At 44.3% G+C, this 21,714-nt stretch overlaps 1 protein-coding gene across 4 annotated transcripts in view; it reads right to left on the bottom strand.

Annotated features, from left to right (window-relative positions):
- Positions 1-370: 370 nt before the first annotated feature.
- Positions 371-21,714, bottom strand: part of LOC147903415 (uncharacterized) — a 47,016-nt gene continuing 25,672 nt past the window's right edge. For 3 of the 4 annotated variants that reach the window (XM_087372812.1, XM_087372813.1, XM_087372811.1), the window contains 2 exons: positions 12,436-12,560; positions 371-813 (listed from right to left, as the gene is read on the bottom strand). In XM_087372812.1, coding sequence (XP_087228938.1) covers positions 586-813; positions 12,436-12,560 — 353 coding nt within the window. In that variant the 3' untranslated portion in view covers positions 371-585. Of the gene's footprint in view, positions 814-2,286; positions 2,340-12,435; positions 12,561-21,714 lie in introns of those variants that run through there. The other variant, XM_087372814.1, reaches the window with a different exon arrangement.

Genomic DNA, 21,714 nt, shown 5'->3' with positions numbered 1-21,714 from the left:
GGCCCAGGACATAATTCCAAGAACTAGCCAAAATATTGGAAGATTATACACAAACTATCCTGTCTAACATCATGTAACCTCTGTAAGTCATTGTTCTTCAGTCTGTTGTCTTGCATGCAACAACAATGCCTTTAACAAACAACCAGAGTTCCTATCTAATAGGAAAAATATAACACTACTCTTGATTATCCCAAATATTAGTCAGAACATTATTATCATTACAAACAATTCACGAGGAATCACATCACCTCAAGTAACAAATTCTATCACAGCACCAAAGCAATCCCAAAACATCCACATCAATAGTACTGCATTACAGCTTGCCCTCTCAAGAAACATTAAACTTTGAATAATGTCCTGGTTGGAGACTCACACCAAACCATGTTGGCCCAAACAGGGGACACAGAATAGGCGGTTTCATTATGAATACTTGATAGGGACTGTAGGCGTTTAAATCATACTGCAGCAAGGAAGAGAATTGATAATTGCTTCTTGAAAAGAATTCTCCAATAAGATGATTAGATGCTAATGCTGCGGTATGATTTGTTAAAGCCGAAACACCTGTGATGAATCTCAAGATTATGATTATCTGCTGCCACTAGACAAGTAAATGCGATGGATACTACTATTTGTCAATTTCCTGCGACAGGTTGGACATTTCTTTTGCGCTCGTATTGCTCCAAGTATGCATGCCCTGCAGAAAATATGACCACAGACTGTGGACGTCTCCTCTTTCATGCTATCCATACATATCGTACACGTTAAATGGATGTCCTTAGATGGCTCTGGGATTGACTGTACAAGCTTCCGCTTCTGAAAGATAAGAGATCATATCTACTCAGAAATGGTGATCATTAAAAAAGGACCTTGGCTTAAATAGATCGGAACAAAAACTGTCAGTACATAATAGATGTGACCAAGTCAGCTCATGGCTACCATGTCAAGTTGTGAAGTACGATAAGCATAAAACATTCCACAGCCAATAAACTGAAATAAAAGTAACATATGCATACAGATAAATTCAAATGTATACATACATGCATACATACATCCATGTGTGTGCATATGTATCTACACGTACGTATATGAACACACATGTGCATCCATGCATTATCTGTACATCCATATATCTGCAAAGCAGGCCCGAGTGTTTTGCGTGAATGTGTGCAAGTGTGAATTGCCACTTAAATAAAAAGTTCAAGCAAATGTCTCACATGACCACCTGGGCAAGAACAGGTAAACCAATTACTGCCTAAAATCAACTGTATACATACACAAGCCTTCATTTAGAGAAATCATGGATGGTAAGTAAAACATCAAGGTTGGTGGACAGAGGTGAGCAAGGATCAAGACGATGAAGGAAGTTTTTGATTACTCCAAAATCAGTGGAGACAAATGTGCAATATGCAATGGCATCACAAACACTCACCTAGGATGTTTGAGAAAAGGTATGCTAGACTATTCACGGTCTGACTTGCTATTTCTAATTATGACAGGGACCTCCAATAAATGACCAGTTTGCTCACATAGTACAAAGATCTTCCACTGGCTGTTTGGTCTTTCCCCCTGACCCCAAGAATACACGGAAGACTAGGGACAACTAGGCTACTTGACCTTTAATTGCTTGAAGAATCAAATAACATTATATTAGCTAATTCCAAATAATAAGATTTCAGTGAGCAGACCATACTTTTTTTTCTGGCAAAGAAAGGACTTCTAATAAGTATGACAGAAACACGCAGTGCAAAGCTCAAGGAAAATTGCATCATGCAATCATGAGAAAACAGAACCCAAATAGGGTAAAATGAAAGCCCTGAAAGAGAGCAGGAGAAGATCCAGTTGAGGCTGAAATGCCCCTCAACCCTGTGGGGGATTCCAAAAAAAATGGAGCCACTCCATTCTCTGAACACGACAGTCATCTTGGTAGAGGATGCCTGTGAAGACCCATGCATACTGCCCAAAATGACCATCAAGGGGTGTACTGTATCTGTCCAAATACTGACCAATGTGTGCACCAGATGCATAGAAACCATCTAAAGTCTCTGTGCATATGGATCTCTAAAAATGCCACGCTGCTATCCTCATCTATACAGATAGCCAAGAATGTCATCCAATGAACATGACTCAAACAAGTGTCATCCAGCCGAAATAGCCCAAGAAGAGTCATGTCTCCTGTAAAACACAGTAGACCATACTTTCATAAAGTTGAGAGAGGTAATCCATTTGGCAACCAGTTCCCATGCTACATGAAATTCTGAATTGATATGAGACTCGATGACACCTTGTTGAAAAGCACCATATGCTTGTTAATTTGTACTCCTTGTACACCTTTTTCTCATCTGTATATCCAATGAATTTATCCTTTTTATCATCTGTATATCCAATGAATGTGTTTTTCATTAACTCAGCGAGGATCTTGAACCTCCAAAACCAACAAAAAAAGGAAGAATAGGCTTTGTGACTTGAATCAATAGGCCAACATCATCCCAAAAGATGTCATACAAATAAATGGACTTAATGTCTCCGATTCACTGCAAAATTACGTTCACACCATCCATCCTACTCAAAAGAAACAATAAGATGCCTCAACCAAGTTTTTGTCTTAAAAAGCACCTTCAACATGATAAATTGTAAGCAAAGTGTGGGTTAGAATACTTCAAGAGATTGTTTAGGGATATCTCGCAAGAAATAGCCAACTTTTGTGATGGTGAGTCCCCAATGTCCTTCAACAAATTATTTAGCCCATGTGAAAATGTACTGTGCCATACAACGAGTGAAAGTAATGTCAATGTACTTCTCCTCAAGAATCTTCCCCGCTGTCCTATTGGAGTTCTTACCATCTGAAACAAACTGAATAACATTGTTTGCACCCACATACTCAATGGCCTCCATCCAAATGCCAACCAACCTTTCGACTTACTTTCCCTCCTCTAAATGGTCAACAGCTTTAATGAAAAAGTTGGGCCCTCTAGAGCATGCAATGATGCCCTCAATAGAGGCAGCTGTTACTGTCATTCCATCCATCTTCCATCACTGTTACATCAAACAGTGGGTAGACCGGCCACTTTACGACCTCTTGGACTGTCCAAAGGCTCCTCAACTATGGTAACACCCATCTTCGTGCTTCTTATCTATGCACCTCCACCTTCACAAAGCTTCTTGTCGCTTTAGTTCCTTAGACCATCTCTCAATGTGAACCATGTCTATAATGGGACTCAAAGCTTGCTCTATTGCGGCCGCCTCCAAAATTGTGGTGCGTAGGGCCTCACATGAGGGAGAAGTGTATGATTGTCCATATATTCTCCCGAAGTAAGGATTGTGGGCTTTTACTGTGGAGACATCCTCTAGATAAAAGAAACTTTCAATAATAGCATTTACATGTGCCCTCCTCCCAAGCTTCCATGACACCACAAGGCTCACCTGTATGGTTCTTGGGACTGGCAAAGTCGTAGCCCCACTTGTATGTGGGGATGAAACTCAAACAAGGAAACAGAAATAGACGCGGAAGCAATGCTCCTACACACATAAGGACCTGCTACATCTGGGACAGGCAATGGATCAAGAATCACAAGTCCACATCCAATGTTGACCAACCTCTTGGCAAGTGCCTTCAAACGCGTGAGGTAAACTGCTGAAACTGAAGGGAAAGGGGAGATTCCTTGCCTCCTCACACTCAATAAATGAGCCCGCACTCATTTGTGCTTCCACTTCTTGTATGCCATTCCATGTTCCCAAAATGTGTACTTTCGTGTTTCGGTTGCTGTTTCTTCTTGGCGCCTATGGAACCTGCTAGAGGTTTTGAAATAGTAATTCACTCTTTGCAGAACCTAAAAGAACACTAAAGCTTCCAAATGCCACAACTTGAGTTCTAGATCTTGGATTCACAAGCTCTCTAAACCACATCGTAGGGGAGGACTCCATCTACAAATCATTATGCTAAACACCTTGGTAGCAATGCAGGACCTAACAAGTCTAGCTTCAGCTCCCGTTTTTTAAGTTCTCATTGCTCAGCACCTCCCTTTTCTGCAACAGATGTAGATTCAGCTAGCGAGATCTTCTCAAAGGTCAGTACCTGTTTTGTTATGTGTGTCTGTTGCTAAGCTAGTAACAAGGACACCTGATAATGTCTTGTCAAAGCCCGTAGCAACGGGGTATACATCCTTTAATGATACGGAGTTAATTAAGATGAAAGAGCAAGTAGCTAATCATGATGTCATTGTGTTGTTTGACTCAGCGTCAACGCACAATGTAATTAACTCCAAGCTTGTAAAGAGGCTGAAACTAAAGACTAGCCCATCTGACTATGCATATACAGTTAGGATGGCAGATGGAAGTTCAACTGAAGTATGGGACCAAAGGGTTATCCAGTTGAAGCTTCGAATTCAAGACTATGCTGAGAAGCTTGATTTTGAAATGACAAAGCTTGCTCATGCAAACTTAGCCCTGGGTAAGGCTTGGTATTCTAGAAAGAATCCAGTCATAGATTGGAAAAAGCACATTTATCAATTCAAGATGAATGATGCGATGTATGTCTTACAAGGTGAAAAAGATATACCTTAAGGACCGTTGGTTTCTGTAATGGAAATTCGAAAGGCTCAAGAAGAGTTTTTGTTTCTTTGTACAGCATCGGTAGAGCCGATTGATGATTCTTCGGCTAGCACTAATGTTGCTCAAAATGGAGAGATCGCCAAGCTGGCTGATCAAATAGCAGAGGAGTTCTCTTATTGTTTTAGGGATGAGTTACCTTATGGGTTACCTCCAGAGCGGAATGTTCAGCATAAGATTGAACTAATCCCAAGGGCAAAACCTGTAAATAGACCTCCCTATAGATTAAGTTTTACCGAAGAGGCGGAGGTACGTAGACAACTGGAAGAATACCTCAAGCTGAAGCAGATTCAACCAAGTTTCTCACCTTTTGCTTCGCCAGTGATATTAAAGAAGAAGAAAGATGATACTTTTCACCTCTGTATAGATTACAGAGCATTAAATAATATCACTATTAAGCACAGGTATCCGATGGCTCGGATCGACAATTTGCTAGATGCATTACATGGAGCCGTAATTTTTAGTAAGATAGATCTTAAATGTGGCTACCATCAGATCCGTATTAGAGCCGAGGATGTGCGTAAAACCACTTTTAGAAGTAGGTTTGGACATTATGAGTTTTTTGTAGTGCCCTTTGGACTTACCAATGCTCCAGCTACATTCGCCATGCTTATGGACGATTTACTACGTTCGTATATCGGAAAGTTTGTAGTACACTTTATTGACGATATTCTTATATTCAGCAAAAGTATTGCTGAGCATTATGAACACTTAAGAATAGTATTCAGTACTTTGAGGAAAGCCAGTCTTTATGTAAATGAAAAGAAAACTATACTATGTATGGTAAGACTTGAATATTTAAGATTCATAATTACTCCTGAGGGGGTAGAAATGGATCCAAAGAAAGTGGTTGCGATACTGACTTGGCCAATGCCTCAAAGTTTAACCGCTTTGCAATCATTCTTGGGATTTGTCTAATTTTATCAAAGGCATATCAAAGGATATTCCGAAATAGTATCGCCATTGACTGATCTCACCTCAAATAAAGTACCTTTTATATGGGGACAGAGTTTTAACACCATAAAACAAGCCGTGATCTCAAGACCGGTGTTAAAAATAGTTGATCCCCAGAAACTGTTTTTCCTTGAAACCGATACAAGTGGCATTGCGGTAGGAGCAGTTCTCCTCCAAGAGGAAAGGCCAGTAGCCTTTGAAAGCAAGAAGCTTTCTCCCTCTCAACGAAATTGGCCAACTCATGAATTAGAGTTGTATGCTCTTGTCCATGCTCTAAAAACATGGAGACATTATTTATATGGGTCAGAGTTTTATGTTGATGTTGATCATGATACTCTGAAACATTTTTGTAAACAACCTGACTTGAGAGGACGCCAAGCTAGGTGGGCAGAACTCATGCAGGAGTTTAACTTGACGATTCGGTACCGAAGAGGGAAGGATAATAAAATTGCTGATGCGTTATCACGTATTATGCATAATATGAGTTTCACGGTATTAGAGAGTGCTCTAATGACCGAGATTAGAGAAACTCAAAAGGTGGACGAGTTCGTCCAGAGCCTTTGGCCTAAGACTCACGAATTCAAACCCGGGGAAAAGGATGATCTGGCATCCAGAAAAGGCCAAAATTATGCAAGATATGCCATAAGGGATGGTATGCTGAAAAGAAATAGCAAGGTAGTAGTACCTAATCACAATGATCTCAGGCAGAGAGTCATTCAACAATGCCATGATAGCCCATGTGCGGGACATCCAGAAGTTGAGAAGACATATGATCTCGTGAAGCGAGACTTCTTGCTCAAGTCGAGGTAACATGACCTCGGAAGGGTCGGTCGACATTTTCCTTTAAAGGATCAATGTTTGTATTATATTTGTTGAGCTTTACGTAAATGATCAGAAAGGAATTAAAGTCAAGGTCCTTCGTGAGGGTGATATGGCACTAGACTAGGTGGATCTAAGGCTAAAGGGTCTAAATGCATTAAATGTGCCAAGGGACAAATGATTCAATGATACCCCAAGAGAGGGGTAAATGATGCATTTAGGAGGTACCTTAGAATGAAGACATGTGGCATACTGGATCCATCTAGGGAATTGGAGCTCGTTGGGATTTGGCAAGCAGGAGCTTTCACGTAACGTAATCTTCTTGATAGCTTGCTACCATCGAGGTTGGCTCGGAGGATAATCTGTGTGCCTATGCCCGTGATTGATGTGAAATATTAGTATGCGTGTACCAAGCACATTGAAGTTCACTATCATTATGTTCAAGAGCGGTTGTCAGCAGGAGACATAGAGTTGTCCTATCTTCCCACAGAGGACAACATAGTAGATATGTTTACAAAGGCACTTCCTCGTCCCAAGTTCGAAGTCTTCCGACAAGCTTTATGCTTGGTTCCCTTTGTTACATGATCTGACATACCTTGTACATTCATAGGTGGCTATTGTGAGGGGGAAGAAGAGTGGAAGGGAACAAGAGAGTTAGAGTGAGAGAGAGTGACACACTAGTGCGGGTGTGAAGTGATAGTGAGCCACACCACAAACTCACTTATGTTTTATTAGGATTAGGTTTACCCTATGACTGTCTTAAGACAATCATAGGTGTCCTATCTTTAATTCTTTAATTAAGGGTTGGCAATGTGCCTTTACCCCCAACAACCTCCCACCTAAAGGCCAATGTGCCTAAAGGGGAGAAAAGAATAAAAATTACAGCAATATACAGTTACTGTATACAAGACCATAAAGTAAGAATGGTCTCATCCTAATCCCATGATGTGGCGGCAATGTGCAAACCGCTTTGTAGGCAAGCTCTTAGTGAGCAAATCTGCAGGATTATCATCAGTATGCACTTTCACAAGCTCAAGTCGCTTGTCTTCCAGTACCTCCCTGATGAAATGATATTTCACTTCTATGTGCTTGGTCTTCTGATGAAAGACCGGATTCTTTGCTAACATGATAGCACTCTGACTATCACAATGCAAAACTGGCATATCTCCTGTAATGCCCAAATCTCCCACCAGCCGAGTAAGCCATATTGCTTCCTTGCAAGCCTCAGTGGCTGCAACATATTCAGCTTCTGTGGTTGACAGTGCAACGCATTTCTGCAACCGAGACACCCATGATATAGCACCTCCTGCAAATGTGAAAATATAACCGGTAGTAGACTTCCGGTTATCGGCATTCCCTGCATAGTCTGAATCTGTAAAACCATGCACCAATGCATCCTGCCTACCATAGCATATGCACAAGTCTTTGGTACCTTTGAGATACCTCAAGACACCTTTCACTGCTTCCCAATGCCGCTTGCCTGGATTTGCCATATACCTGCTGATGACTCCCACCGCAAAAGCAATATCCGGACGAGTGGCAACCATGGCATACATCAAAGATCCAACTGCAGATGCATACGGAACCTTGGCCATTTCAGCCTTATCATCATCTGATCTGGGGCTGCCCTTACTGCTGAGTTTTAAATGTGGAGGCAACGGGGTACTAATGGACTTCCCCCCCTCCATTTTAAACCTCTGCAGTACTTTGTTAATATACTCTTTCTGTGACAGAAACAAAAGTCCCTTGGACCTGTCACGAGTAATACGCATGCCAAGAATATGATTTGCATCACCCAAGTCTTTCATGTCAAAAGACTTATGCAGTTGTTTCTTCAAAGCACTAATCTCATGCTGAGATTTACTGGCAATAAGCATGTCATCCACATATAGAATGAGTAGCATCAAACTGCCATCCTTTGCCCGTTTGGTGTACAAGCAATGATCGGTCTCACACCGATGATACCCTTGGGACTGCATGAAGGCATCAAACTTCTTGTACCATTCCCTTGGCGCCTGCTTGAGTCCATACAAGCTCCTCTTGAGCTTACACACAAGCTGTTCTTTCCCTTTAACAGCATATCCCTCTGGCTGACTCATATAGATCTCATCATGAAGATCTCCGTGAAGAAAAGCTGTCTTCACATCCATCTGACATAAATCCATGTCATCATGAGCAACAAGAGCTAACACTGCTCTCAAAGTAGTCATCTTGACTACAGGGGAAAAAATCTCATCAAAGTCAATGCCCTTCTCCTGCTTAAATCCCTTGGCAACCAATCTGGCCTTATACCGAGGAAAGCATTTGAATCCACTTTGACTTTGTAAACCACTTGCATGGCAAAACCTTTCTGCCTGCAGGTAACTGCACCAAGTCCCATGTATCATTCTGAAGTAGGGAGTCCATTTCTGACTGCATGGCTTTCTCCCACTTCTTTTTCTCTGTTCTTCCCATAGCTTCCTTGAAGCTGGAAGGCTCACCACAATCAGTCAGCATGATAAAATCAGCCACATTATTGGCTCCTGGAACAAACCTGGTAGGAGGCCGTTGTGCACGGGTGCTCCTCCTCACAAAATGTTCTGGATTAGGCTGCTGTTCAGCCTGTTCTTCATGCATGACGGGTGGCTGTACCACCATATCTGGCTGTTCTACAGCCCCATCTGTTGGCACATCCAGTGGTGCATCATTGGCAAAATTATCTGGCTGATTTTCAGCCTGTATACCCTCTTGAACAGGGTGATCTGCAGCAGGCTGCTGCTGCATATAAATAGGCATTCTTTGCTGTCCAACATCATCATAAATAACCCTCCTGTATTCCACAGGTTGCACGGGTTCCTTGTGTACACTATCTTCTTTAAAGATGACATCATTGCTGCGTATAATCTTCCGTTTAACGGGATCCCATAACCTGTACCCCATTTCACCTTCGTCACCATAACCCATAAAGATGCATCTGATAGACTTTGGATCCAGTTTGGTGCGTAGATCTTTGCGTACATGAGCAAAGCACTCGCAGCCAAATACACGTAAGTGCTTATATGAGGGAGGCTTGCCAGACCACACCTCCTCTGGCACTTTCAACTCCAAAGCCTTATTTGGTGACCTGTTAATAATGTGAACTGCTGTTTGCACGGCTTCTGCCCAAAAGCCATGGGGTAATGCAGCATAAGACAACATACATCGAACCTTCTCCTGAATAGTTCGATTCATCCGCTCACTTGCACCATTTTGAGATGCATTATGAGGGGCTGTGAGTTCCTGTTTGATGCCCTTAGCTTGGCAAAACTGCACAAAAGCATGTGACACATACTCACCCCCATTATCGGATCTGAGGCATTTCAGCCTACGACCTGTCCGATTCTCAACTTGAGCGACAAACCTCTTGAAAGCATCTAGGGCATCTCCCTTATGCTTCAAGAAATAGACCCACACCTTACGTGTGGCATCATCAATGAAAGTAATAAAATATTTTGCACCCCCTAGTGATAACTGTGGCATCTCACACAAATCAGTGTGCACTAGATCAAGTGGTGCTCTATTCTGGGGAGATCTCCTCTTATGAGGAGTCACAGAATGCTTGCCAAAAATACAATGATCACAAGTAGGCAAATCTGAAAAAGAGAGAGGCGGCAGGTAACCCAAACGTGACAGTTCTTGCATTCCTTTAACAGACATGTGTCCCAGCCGGCTATGCCACAATGAAACCTTTGGCAGCTCATAAAACATCATGTATGTCACTGTCACTGTCCTCTGCTGCAACATTCACTGCATCCAAGTCATCTGCCTTGGCCTTGCCTTTGCCTTTGCTTGCATTTCCTGCATCCTTTGTTTCAGCCTTCTTGGCTTTCTGATCCCGTATGAACTTAAAGCACTTCGACTTCACATGTCCCTTCTTGCCACAATAAAAGCATTCAATGTCCTTTTTGCCACGGGACTGACTGCGGGATTTGGACTTACTAGCAGATCTCCCCTTCTGCTGAGTCCTGCCTCTGTCCTGTACCTGCAAAGCATTTGAAGATTTGCTGCCCGCATTATTCTTCCTGCTCATCTCCTCCATAAGGAGAGAGCTCTCTACATCAGCATAAATAAGAGTGGCATTTGAGTTTGACAGGGTGGTCTTGAAAGTGTCCCAACTCTCAGGGAGGGTACACAGCAAGAAGGTAGCCTTGAACTCCTCATCAAGATTCAACCCCTGTGCAATCAGCTGTGTAAAGATAGCATTGAACTCACTCAAGTGTGAGGTCATAGCTGTACCTTCCTTCATGCGAAGATCAACCAGCTTCTTCAGCCAATAAACCTTACTGGCTGAGCTCTTTTGGGCATATAATTCTTCTAGTCTTTGCCATAGACCATAAGAGGTCTTTTCAGCCTGTACATTGAACACAAGAGTGTCTGAAATAGTGAGCATGATTGCTGCCCTCGCGGACAAATCAACCTCTTCCCAGTCATCAGCTGCCATATCAGATGGCTTGACACCCTTTACCCTTATGGGCTTCGCAATCTTCTTTAACAGAAGTACATTCAAGCACTGTTCTGCCCATAATGCATAGTTATGTGCTCCTTCCAGTTTCTTTATGTTCAGAATTGAAGAATCACCTCCTCCTGATGCCATATCAGATGAGGAAAGTACCTGACTCTCTGGAAGTAAAAAGACTGAATAAAAGTTCTGATTTCTCAGAAAAAACCTGCTCTATTCAAGAGCCAGAAGCACTTTCAATGGTGCTGTTTTTACTGTCAGTAAAATCTGCAGCAAAACAGTAAATGACCCTGCAAATACTGTACCTTCTGACAAACTGTTCTGAACTCAAAGAGGCATAAAAAAAACAGTAATTTCAGATAGGACACTTAGTTTGATGTGACACCTAGGACACTTAGTCCTAGGGTCTAGCTACAAGTACTATGTACTTTTCTTTTCATAATACTCTAGTTGACGTGACGGCTGCTATCCTCAAGACTCTTGTACCTTGTACTTGCTCTCTCGGTTATCGATCCTACATACATGAGCTTGCCTATAGATACTTTTTGCATGCATTGGGATCCTTTTTTAGAATTTACATGAGCACGTTGCTCTCCATTTCTTGACACATTAATTGAAGGCAACTCTAAATCTGAGTAAACATTGATTAACTACGGATGCACGCATGGCAGCACTCTTTGTGTTTTTTATGAGGCACTCTAAAGCATCTTCCATACCTTTGAACATGGCATGTCCTCTTCTTGGTGATCTTTGTGAGTGCCTAATACATGAACAATCCTACAAGACTCACACAAGGGGGAAGTCTTTACTAGGACACTTGAGTCATAGAACACTCATAGGGTCATTGGACGCCTTGTAATAGTATATGGCCGCAAAGCTCTCATGAGATTGTATGGTCACTTGCACATTGATCACCCAAAAATTAAACTGTGTTGTCCTAAAAAAATTTGATTTTTCGTAGCAGTTTCCCAAAGGAAGGGGCTTACAGAGGGAAGGTGGAAGGAAGGGCATAGAGAGAGAGAGAGAGAGAGAGAGAGAGAGAGTCTCAAAGCACTCTAGAAGGCTAACACATAGCACCACAACCTATTGGTAGCAAAGTATCCCAAATGTCTTTAATTGAAAAACTATTGCTTCTAGTAACAACAAAGTGAAGCTCGCAATGGGATGCAAACAATCCATAATGAACATTGCCCAAGTTCATGTTCTTGATACAAGAGCATCACAAAGTCTCACCATATTAAGATGAATCTATTAAACAATATCTCTTAAACAAATACATCCAAGGAACACCCATGGAACAAGGATGCCCTCTCAAGTTAGAAAGATGCTTGAAATGACATTCACTTGGGAAAAAAATGTTGTCAACAAAAATTCGATCAAAATTTTGGTTAGCACATGCCCAACCTCAATCATTTTTAGCAAGAAGTCTCTCAAAAGTACTATGTAAGATGTATGTCCGTAAGGTTTGATTTATGCCCATTCTTGAACAGAAGGATTTAAACGATAAAGAGCTATATATACGCAAATCATTTGGATCAAAAGGGACTAAACATGAAAAAGACAACTTCAACCTTGCTTACCCTTGAAGCAATATGAGTAACATCATCATCATTCCCAGAAGTCAAATCAATTGTAGAAACTTCAACATCTCCTCCTGCAACTCTTCCAGAGGGCAGAGCTAGAGTCGCTTCCTGTGATCCTCTTTCTACACAAAGATTGATCATGCAAAATCCTCAATTTAATGTTTGCATTAAATGTGTTAATGCCTCAAAGCAATGAGGCGAAAATCTCTCTCTCTCTCTCTCTCTCTCTCTCTCTCTCTCTCTCTCTCTCTCTCCACACACACGCACATACATATCTATAACATTCACACATGTAAGTATATGTATGCATGTAGGTATATATATGCATGTACATATGTGTACCATAGACACAGACCTATCTGCTAATTTACCCACAAATTGCATGCATGCATGCATGTGTGTGTGGGAATGTATGTATGTACGTACCTACCTACACACACACACACACACATATATATATAGAGAGAGAGAGATGTGCGCTCGTGAACACACACACGCGCACAAATACGAAATATCTTCGTAGCTCACACGAGAGCCACCATGGCATTTGACTCTGAGTTCAGTACTAGTTTTAAGTTTTGAGTTTCAAGTTTAGTTTAGCATAGTACTTAGCAAAGGGACTCTCCTTCAGCCCATAGTGGGTGTATGAGTTACCCTTGGATTGTACTTTCTTTCATGGGCCCACGAGGCCTTCTAAAGACAATAATCTCTCTCTCTCTCTCTCTCTCTCTCTCTCCCCCCCCCCCGCGCCAGGCCCTCCCTCCACCTCCGCCAGCCTCTCCCTCCATCCCCCGCCAGCCTCTCCCTCCACCTCCGCCACCGCCAGCCTCTCCCTCCACCTCCACCAGGCCCTCCCGCCAGCCCCACCAGCCTCTCCCTCCATCACCGCCAGCCCCTCCCTCTCCGCCTGCTCTTCTAGCCCCCGTGGGCTGTCCTCCTACCTCCGCATGCCCCTGCATGGGCTTACAGCAGGCCAACCTGCTGTCGCGACCCCCCGAATGCTGCCCTCTAGCCTCCGTGCGGGCTGTTAGCAGGCCACCCTGCTGCTCCTGCTGATCTGCTGCTGCAACAGGCCATCAGGCCTCCAAGGCTCCAGTGCCAACACCCGCTCCACCTGTGCCACCCCCACCACCTACTGCGCCACCTTCACAAGCTACAAGGGCCCCAAGGCCCCCCCGTAACCTGTAAACAGGGCCCCAAAGTTCCCCGTGATCTGCAAATAAAGCCTCAAGGCCCCCGGTCTGTTCGCGATCGAATCCAGGGCTCTTAGCCCCCGTGAGCTCATCGTGAGCTGCTGTAACCTGCGCCAGGGCGTTCAGCCCCCCCTCTCATGAGTTGCTGCAGTTGGGCAGCCCTTAGGTGGTGAGCAGTCCAACCAAGAAGGGCCTGCAGAAAAATCAGTAAAATCAGAAAAAAGAGGCCATGGAAAGCTTAACTGATCAGAAAACCAGAGGGGACAAAGACAGGAAATACAGCATAATTGGACCAAAGGGCAGAAAGTAGAGGATGGGAATGCCAAAGCATGTCTATCCACTATCAAAGAGGTATGTAAGCTACAAGATGCCGAAATTGAATGCTTACAAAAGAAATTGGAAGAATACAAGAAGGATGAGTTTTCAAACATACGTGTCTGCACAAGACAGACCTGATGGTTAACCTTGGGAAGACCAAGGTCATGATCTTCAACACACCTTACACAGTGCTTCACCGACATAGCTTTACATATCAGAGTCAACCAATAAAGATTGCGAAGTCCTACACATACTTGGGTGCACTTTTCACAGGGCCAGTTTTCACGATGACCCACGCAACCAGAGCACGACTCACACAAGGGCACAGTGCTTTGGCCCCACTAGAGCGACAGTGCTTCCAGGCGCACTTCTAGGATCCACCGACAAAGTGTTGGCTTTTTGACACTCTAGTGAGGCCAACTACCATGTATGCGGCACCTTTTTGGGGGGGTGATCTTTCAGCAACAGAATGGAGGAGATTTGAGCAGCTACACGTGATTATGGGCTCTAGGATGATTCGGAGTAAGCCCTTGGTCCCCCATCAGATAGTACACGCAGAGTTTGCCATGACCCCTCTCTAGGTTGATGCCATTTTTGAGAGAGTGACTTTCCTCCACAGAGTTTGGGACCTACCTTGCGAGACTTCCGAGGCTAGCACTAGAGTCCTCCATAGGACTAGCAGAGGGGAGCACGCATCACCGCATGGTTTGCCAGTCATGACATTCACATGGATTGGCTTACCCCGTTTCAGTATAGCATGGATGCACCGCCCGAGTTGATCCCACGGGATGAGATTAACGCATCATACGGTTAGCAGCTCCACACATCTCGCACTTGGGGGGGGGGGGAAACAGGAGTTCCCAACCAAGACCCACCTCTACTATGACCATTTTCTGAGAGTATCGGAGGATGGGCTCATCATCAAACCTCAGTATCTTGAGGACAAAGGAGTCTCACACACACTGAGGATTGCCATCGGATAGATGCGGGTCTTGTCCCATTAGTTGAGGATCGAGGCAGAGAGTTGCACGCATGCCTAGAGAGCAGCGAACTTGCAGGTTGTGCACCATGGGGGCGGTTGAGACAAAGGAGCACTTTCTATGTGTCTGCCCAGCCTACTATGAGATCCAAGGGCGCTACCACTACCTTTTTGAAGAGGGGCACGGCTTTGGCCCATTCTCACAATTGATTCACTTCCAGGACTAGGTCTATGTTGGGCTCTACTTGATGGAGATGCGACGACACACGGAGACACTACTCTGACATATCAGAGAGCAACAGGAAGGGACCAGGGTACTGAGATAGACTGAGCGCAAAGACAGGTCACGGATTTCTATGCATTTGACTCAGCTCCAGGGCAATCTAGGGTAGCCAACAAGAGAGATATATGGATCGGTGAAGAGAGCCGACACAGCAATGCTAGGCGAGGGACACAAAGACCATACACGACGTGACAGGCGACCAGAGCACACACGATCAAGCTTCAACCTATTTCAGCTCTCCTTCGGGGAGATCGACCAACGCGAGGCGTCACCCTTGACATAGCCCATCGGATCCAGAGATCGAGCAGACCACGCGATCCACCACCACGGGAGACAACCCAACAGATGCAGATACGTGAGCTATTTGCATCTCATCAGAGAGCCACCATGGAGCCTTGATACGTCAAGCCGGTTCATGCACTTGGGACTCTAGCTCTGAGCACTTGATATTATCATGCCACCCTCACGCTATTTTGCTACTATTTTGCTATTTTGTACTAGGATAGCATTTTAGTACTCAGCAAGGGCCTTAGTGAGCCCTTTGCCCCGGCCCACAGTGCCCATAGGCGCACGAGGCCTCTTGCGGCGGACGTTAATATCTATCTATCTATCTGCTGCTCCCGCTCGCCCACCTCTTCTCCCACTTGCTCACATCTACTCCTCCCATCCGCCTCTAATCCCTCTGCCTGCTGCAACTCCTCCGCTCATGCTCCGCCTTTGCCCCCACCGGCGTGGCTCATGCTGAATCCCACTTCGTAAAAGACAGCAAAGACACTCTCTTTTTCTCTCCCTCTCTCCCTCTTTTAGCAAATACACTAGGGCCCAAGACAAAATGTCGGGCTGGACCCCCCGAAGGTTTTTATTTCTTGAAGAGAGAAAGCTGTTACAAACGTTCAGCGTAGAGCTGCTTGCTACAAAAATCCAACGTGAATCAATATTACAAGAGCTTCAAGCTCATTTCAAATTGGCAACATGCCACTTGTCTAAAATCTAGACTAAGTCCTATTACATGCCACTAGGAGCAACTCTGGAGTCTTCGAAGCACTTGATCACGCGAACCGCCTCCTAGATGCTTGTTAGGCTCCCGTAGCGCTTAGGAAAATAACTCTTCCTAGTACCTGCAACAATTAATTAAAGCGCACCACCATGGCACCCATTTCTTGTTAGCGCTTTGCATGCACGTAACACACTGTGGACTAATTCTAGTCACGATGGGCATCCCCACTGAACACATGTGCACACATAACAATTATAAAAATATATATTTATTCTCTGGTTGACCGAAGTCAATGCTCTTGATCATAATTAAAGGGGCTTTGACCAAGGGTATTATAGTCAAGTCTCTCCAACCGAAGTTGGCACATCTTGATTAACCGTAGTTAACCCTCTTGGCGCATGCCAAGTCTCGTTGGCCCAAGTCAACACTCTCTGATCGTAGTCAACTATATGATTCTCTAGTTAACCGCAGTTAACCCTCTTGGTAATAAACCAATCTCCCCAACCAAAGTCAGGCTTACTTGACCAGAGTCAAGTATCTTTCACCGTAGTCAATTCTTTCACCATTAAAATAAGTCTTTGACCATAATTAACACATATGAAAACTCTTTAATTATGATCAGATAAATGGTCAACTGTACTTTGACTTAGGATATTTACATTGTGGTGACATCCCCTCGGCTTCTATTCAATTGACCTCAACCATAGTCAGCTCTGTGGTTCTCTAGTTAACCGCAGTTAACCCTCTTGGTAATAAACCAAATCTCCCCAACCAAAGTCAGGCTTGCTTGACCAGAGTCAAGTATCTTTGACCGTAGTCAATTCTTTGACCATTAAAAGAACTCTTTGACCATAATTAACACATATGAAAACTCTTTAATTATGATCAAATAAATGGTCAACTATACTTTGACTTAGGATATTTACATTGTGGTAACATCCCCTCGGCTTCTACTCAGTTGACCTCAACTGAAAAGCTTCCTTGTAAACATCCAAAAGCTATGAATGATCGGACAACATGTCTTCATCCATCCACTTAGCATCCAATGCCAGATAGTTCTTGAATTTTACAAGATACATATGAAACTCCTTGCCTTGAGGGCCTTTGCGTACAGTATGGTACACAATCTGTTCTGGCTGAAGGACCTCCTCCAGCTCATCCACTTCTGTTGGATCCTCTGATATTGGCTCTGTAGGCTCTGGCCCCTGGAATTTCTTTAGAAGACTGACATGGAATGCATTGGGAATCCTCCAATGGTCTGGCAATGCCAACCTGTATGCAACTTCATTTATTCTTTCTGTAACCCTAAAAGGGCCATAGTACCTGGAAGATAACTTTGCATACACTTTCTGTTTGCCTTTAAACTTGCCGAGCCTAGCTTTCTCGAACTTCAAAGGTATCCAATCCCCTTCCTTGAGATTTAACTGTCTCCTATGCTTATCTGCAGCTCTTTTATGCTTCTCTTGAGACCTTTCAATTGCTGTCCGGACTTGGTTGTAAGCTGTCCGGAGGTCTCTCACAAACTGATCAGCTGAAAATATTTCATCCTTGGTCCTCAGGATAGGTGGCAGAATTACCTTCCCATAAATGACCTCAAAGGGAGCTTTCCCTGTAGAGCTGTGTACTGTATTATTGTAAGCAAACTCTACCAATGGTAGGTACTTTTCCCAGTATGAACCTTGGTCACCCGCATAGCATTTCAGCATATCCAATGCTGTAGAATTTGCTACTTCATTTTGACCATCTGTCTGGGGATGGAACGAAGAAGAAAAAATCAAATTTGTCCCCATATTATCAAATAAAGCTCTCCAGAATAGACTGGTCATTCTGTGATCTCGATCACTGACAATGGACTTAGGCATACCATGGTGCTTAAAAATATGTGCCATGAAAAGCTTAGCCATATGATCTGCCTTTATGGTTTTGCGAACTAAAATGAAATGAGCTTGCTTGCTGAATCTATCAATGATAGTCCTTCCTAATCTGCTCCAGAGGGAGGCTTCTCTGGCTTTCCCTCAAAAAGAGGTTGTACCATCCTGCGAAACAAGGGATCGCTTGTTGCCTCTCCCAACTGAGTAATCAACTCTCTGTAGGCATTCAGGCCTGTAAAGCCATGATAGTGCTGCATTAACAAATCCATATCCTTTCTAAAAAGGTGTTTGAGGACCTTCAGTCTGTTGTACCTGGTTAGACTCTGCCATTCCCTCATGGGATGATTGGGCATGCTGCTGTGAAGCCATCTCTGCAACTTGTCTGAGATCTGCAACTCTCTCACACACACTATGTAAGCAACTGATGCACTCAGCCTTTGCTTTTCAAAGAGAAAGTACCTCAACAAGAGGTGTCTTGCATTCACAACTTGTGCCAATAATGGGCTGTCAACTCAAAGCATAAACCCACAAAGTTGCCAAAGCATTAACAACTGTATTGCCCCTTTTCTGGCTGCTGCAAACAGCACTCAGAATGCATCTGATTCATCTTTCCAGTGCACAAAGGCATACATTTTCTCTTTTCTGCAAATCTCTGATTTCTCTGCTTTTCTGCTGCTTTTCTGACAGTAAAAGTCTGACAGGTAGGTGAAATCTGCTGGCAGAAACAGTCTCTGCAACTGTCTTTTTTTTTTTAATGGAACAGTAACTGGATGGGTAACCGGCTGGTTACTCTAACCAGACTAACTAGCTCTGGTCTGGTTAGTCTGTGACTGGATGGTTACTGTCTGGTCAAACTGACCAGACTGGTTCTATTCTGGTCTAGTTTGGTTGGGCCAACTAACTGGACCTCTGACCAGGGTTAACTAACCAGAGTTAACTTAACCACTGGCCTGCCAGGCTGGCTGCCATGTGTCTGCTCTCTGCACATGCTTGTGCCATGTCAGCATGCCACGTGTCACTGCCACACGTGCCACGTGTAAGCGCCACGTGTAATCGGTTTGCAGGCTGCCACGTCACCTGCTGACACGTGTCTGCCACATCAACTTGGCTGGCTGCCACGTCAGCCTAAGGTTTGAGACCTTGGCTGGTTGGTCGGCGTCGCGTGTCACACCGGTGCACTTATCTCTTCTGGCTTCTGCAACACCTAGTGCCCGCTCACAGAATCGACGACAGAACTTGGAAATCCCATCAGAAAATTCCAAAATCACCTTTCGTAGGTCACGTAAAGCTCACACCTTCCATTTCTTTAAGCAACGAACGATGAAAGCACCTGTTCAGCCTCTCAAGCATAGCTTTGAGCGTCAAAGTCACTAGTCCTTCATCGTCTCCCGAGAACCTGGCCAGCCTTACACGAGTGTAGCTTACACCATCCCTGTGCAAAACTTGCACGCTTCCGTTGAGATAAAATTAAACACTGGGGCACACATACTCAATATCTTCCAAGGGCATCCTGTGTAAAACGATTCCTGGCACAGCACTTTCTATAGGATAATCCTTATGCAACCAAACAGATAAACGTTGATACATCTCTTCGTTTGCAATTACAATTTTATCTCTGTGCGCGTGCGCCTACGCAATGGAGCAGGCAGACTGCGTATACACACTTCTCCCGGTTGGCTCTTCATCAATTATAGACACAGCAGGTCTGACTGATAGCTGCGAGCGCTCGAAACGCCATGTTAGCCCACTGCTCTCCACAGGCCAACGTACTCCTTCGCTTGAATCGTCACCTTCTTAAGGAAAAGGGTGAGCCAATTGCTCTGATACCAATGAAATCCCACTTCGTAAAAGACAGCAAAGACACTCTTTTTCTCTCCCTCTCTCCCTCTCTCAACAGATACACTAGGGCCCAAGACAAAACGTCGGGCTGGACCCGCCCAAAGGTTTTTATTTCTTGAAGAGAGAAAGCTGTTACAAAAGTTCAGCGTAGAGCTGCTTGGTACAAATATCCAACGTGAATCAATATTACAAGAGCTTCATGCTCATTTTAAATTGGCAACATGCCACTTGTCTAAAATCTAGACTAAGTCCTATTGCATGCCACTAAGGGCAACTCTGGAGTCTTCGAAGCACTTGGTCACGCGAACCGCCTCCTAGATGCTTGTTAGGCTCCTGTAGCGCTTAGGAAAATAACTCTTCCTAGTACCTACAACAATTAATTAAAGCGCACCACCATGGCACCCATTAATTGTTAGCGCTTTGCATGCAAATAACACACTGTGGACTAATTCTAGTCACGGTGGGCGTCCCCACTGAACACATATGCACACATAACAAATATAAAAATATATATTTATTCTTTGGTTGACCAAAGTCAACGCTCTTGATCATAATTAAAGGGGCTTTGACCAAGGGTCGAGGCACCTTAATTATAGTCAAGTCTCTCCAACCGAAGTTGGCACATCTTCGTTAACCGTAGTTAACCCTCTTGGCGCATGCCAAGTCTCGTTGACGGTCAACACTCACTTCCGTAGTCAGCTCTGTGGTTCTCTAGTTAACCGCAGTTAACCCTCTTGGTAATAAACCAAGTCTCCTCGACCAAAGTCAGGCTTACTTGACCAGAGTCAAGTATCTTTGACCGTAGTCAATTCTTTGACCATTAAAAGAACTCTTTGACCATAGTTAACACATATGAAAACTCTTTCATTATGATCAGATAAATGGTCAACTGTACTTTGACTTAGGATATTTACATTGTGGTGACACATGCTCCTCCGCCCGCCTAGCTTCTCCACCTCAACTCTGGCTCCTCCGCCTTCGCTACTCCTCCGCATCTACTCCTTCGCCTCTATTGCCCCCTGCGTGATGCAGCTCCTCCCTCCGCTGCAACAGCTCCTCTGTCCGCGGCAGCTCCCTCTCCCCGCACCTCCCGCTTTGCCTCTCCGCCCACCTCTGCTCTGCCTCTCCGCCCTTGCCCTTCCCTCCAGCCCGCTGTTGCCCGGCCTCCTCCACAGCCCGCTTCCATAAACAGCAGCCCGTATTGAGCTACACTTCTACACAGCAGCACATTTCGGGCTGCGCTTCCACATGAACCTCTCCCGACTCAGATGATATCTCTTCTTCCGACTAAGGGGGCTTGTTATGCCCCCACGCTAGGACCTGTAAAAATAAAGTGAAAAAAACTACAGAATAACAACAGTCAGGTCTCAGAATGGGAAAAGGGAAGAAAGACAAAGAAAGAGGACAAAAACCAGCAGATACAATTATAGCTAAATGGTGGGCGGTGATTGGGCTAGTTGGTTGAGATAGGGGATGACGGGGGCATGTGTGGAATGATACCAGCTGGGTGTAGGAGCTGAGAGGGAGAGGGGAAAGAAAAGTTGAGAAGTAGTGTGGGACAGTGTGTGATGCCTCCGATATAGGTGACATAGGTAATGAAGCGGATGGGGAGACTGTAACTGTAGCCGGAGAAGGAGAGAGGGAGGAGATCAGTGTCGCTGGAGAGGAAGTCGATATCGGACCTCCTATCATGGGTATATCTGTAGCTGAAGAAATGGCTGCAGATGAGGCCATGGCTGAAGCTGAAGTTGAAGCTGAAGATGAGGAAGATCCCATCTTATGAATCTGCTCCGAGT

The sequence above is a fragment of the Dipteris shenzhenensis genome, chromosome 3, assembly GCF_047967505.1.
Source record: "Dipteris shenzhenensis isolate YYH24624 ecotype China chromosome 3, Dip_SZ_1.0, whole genome shotgun sequence".
Taxonomy (NCBI): domain Eukaryota; kingdom Viridiplantae; phylum Streptophyta; class Polypodiopsida; order Gleicheniales; family Dipteridaceae; genus Dipteris; species Dipteris shenzhenensis.
This window is presented reverse-complemented; position numbering and strand designations above follow the sequence as displayed.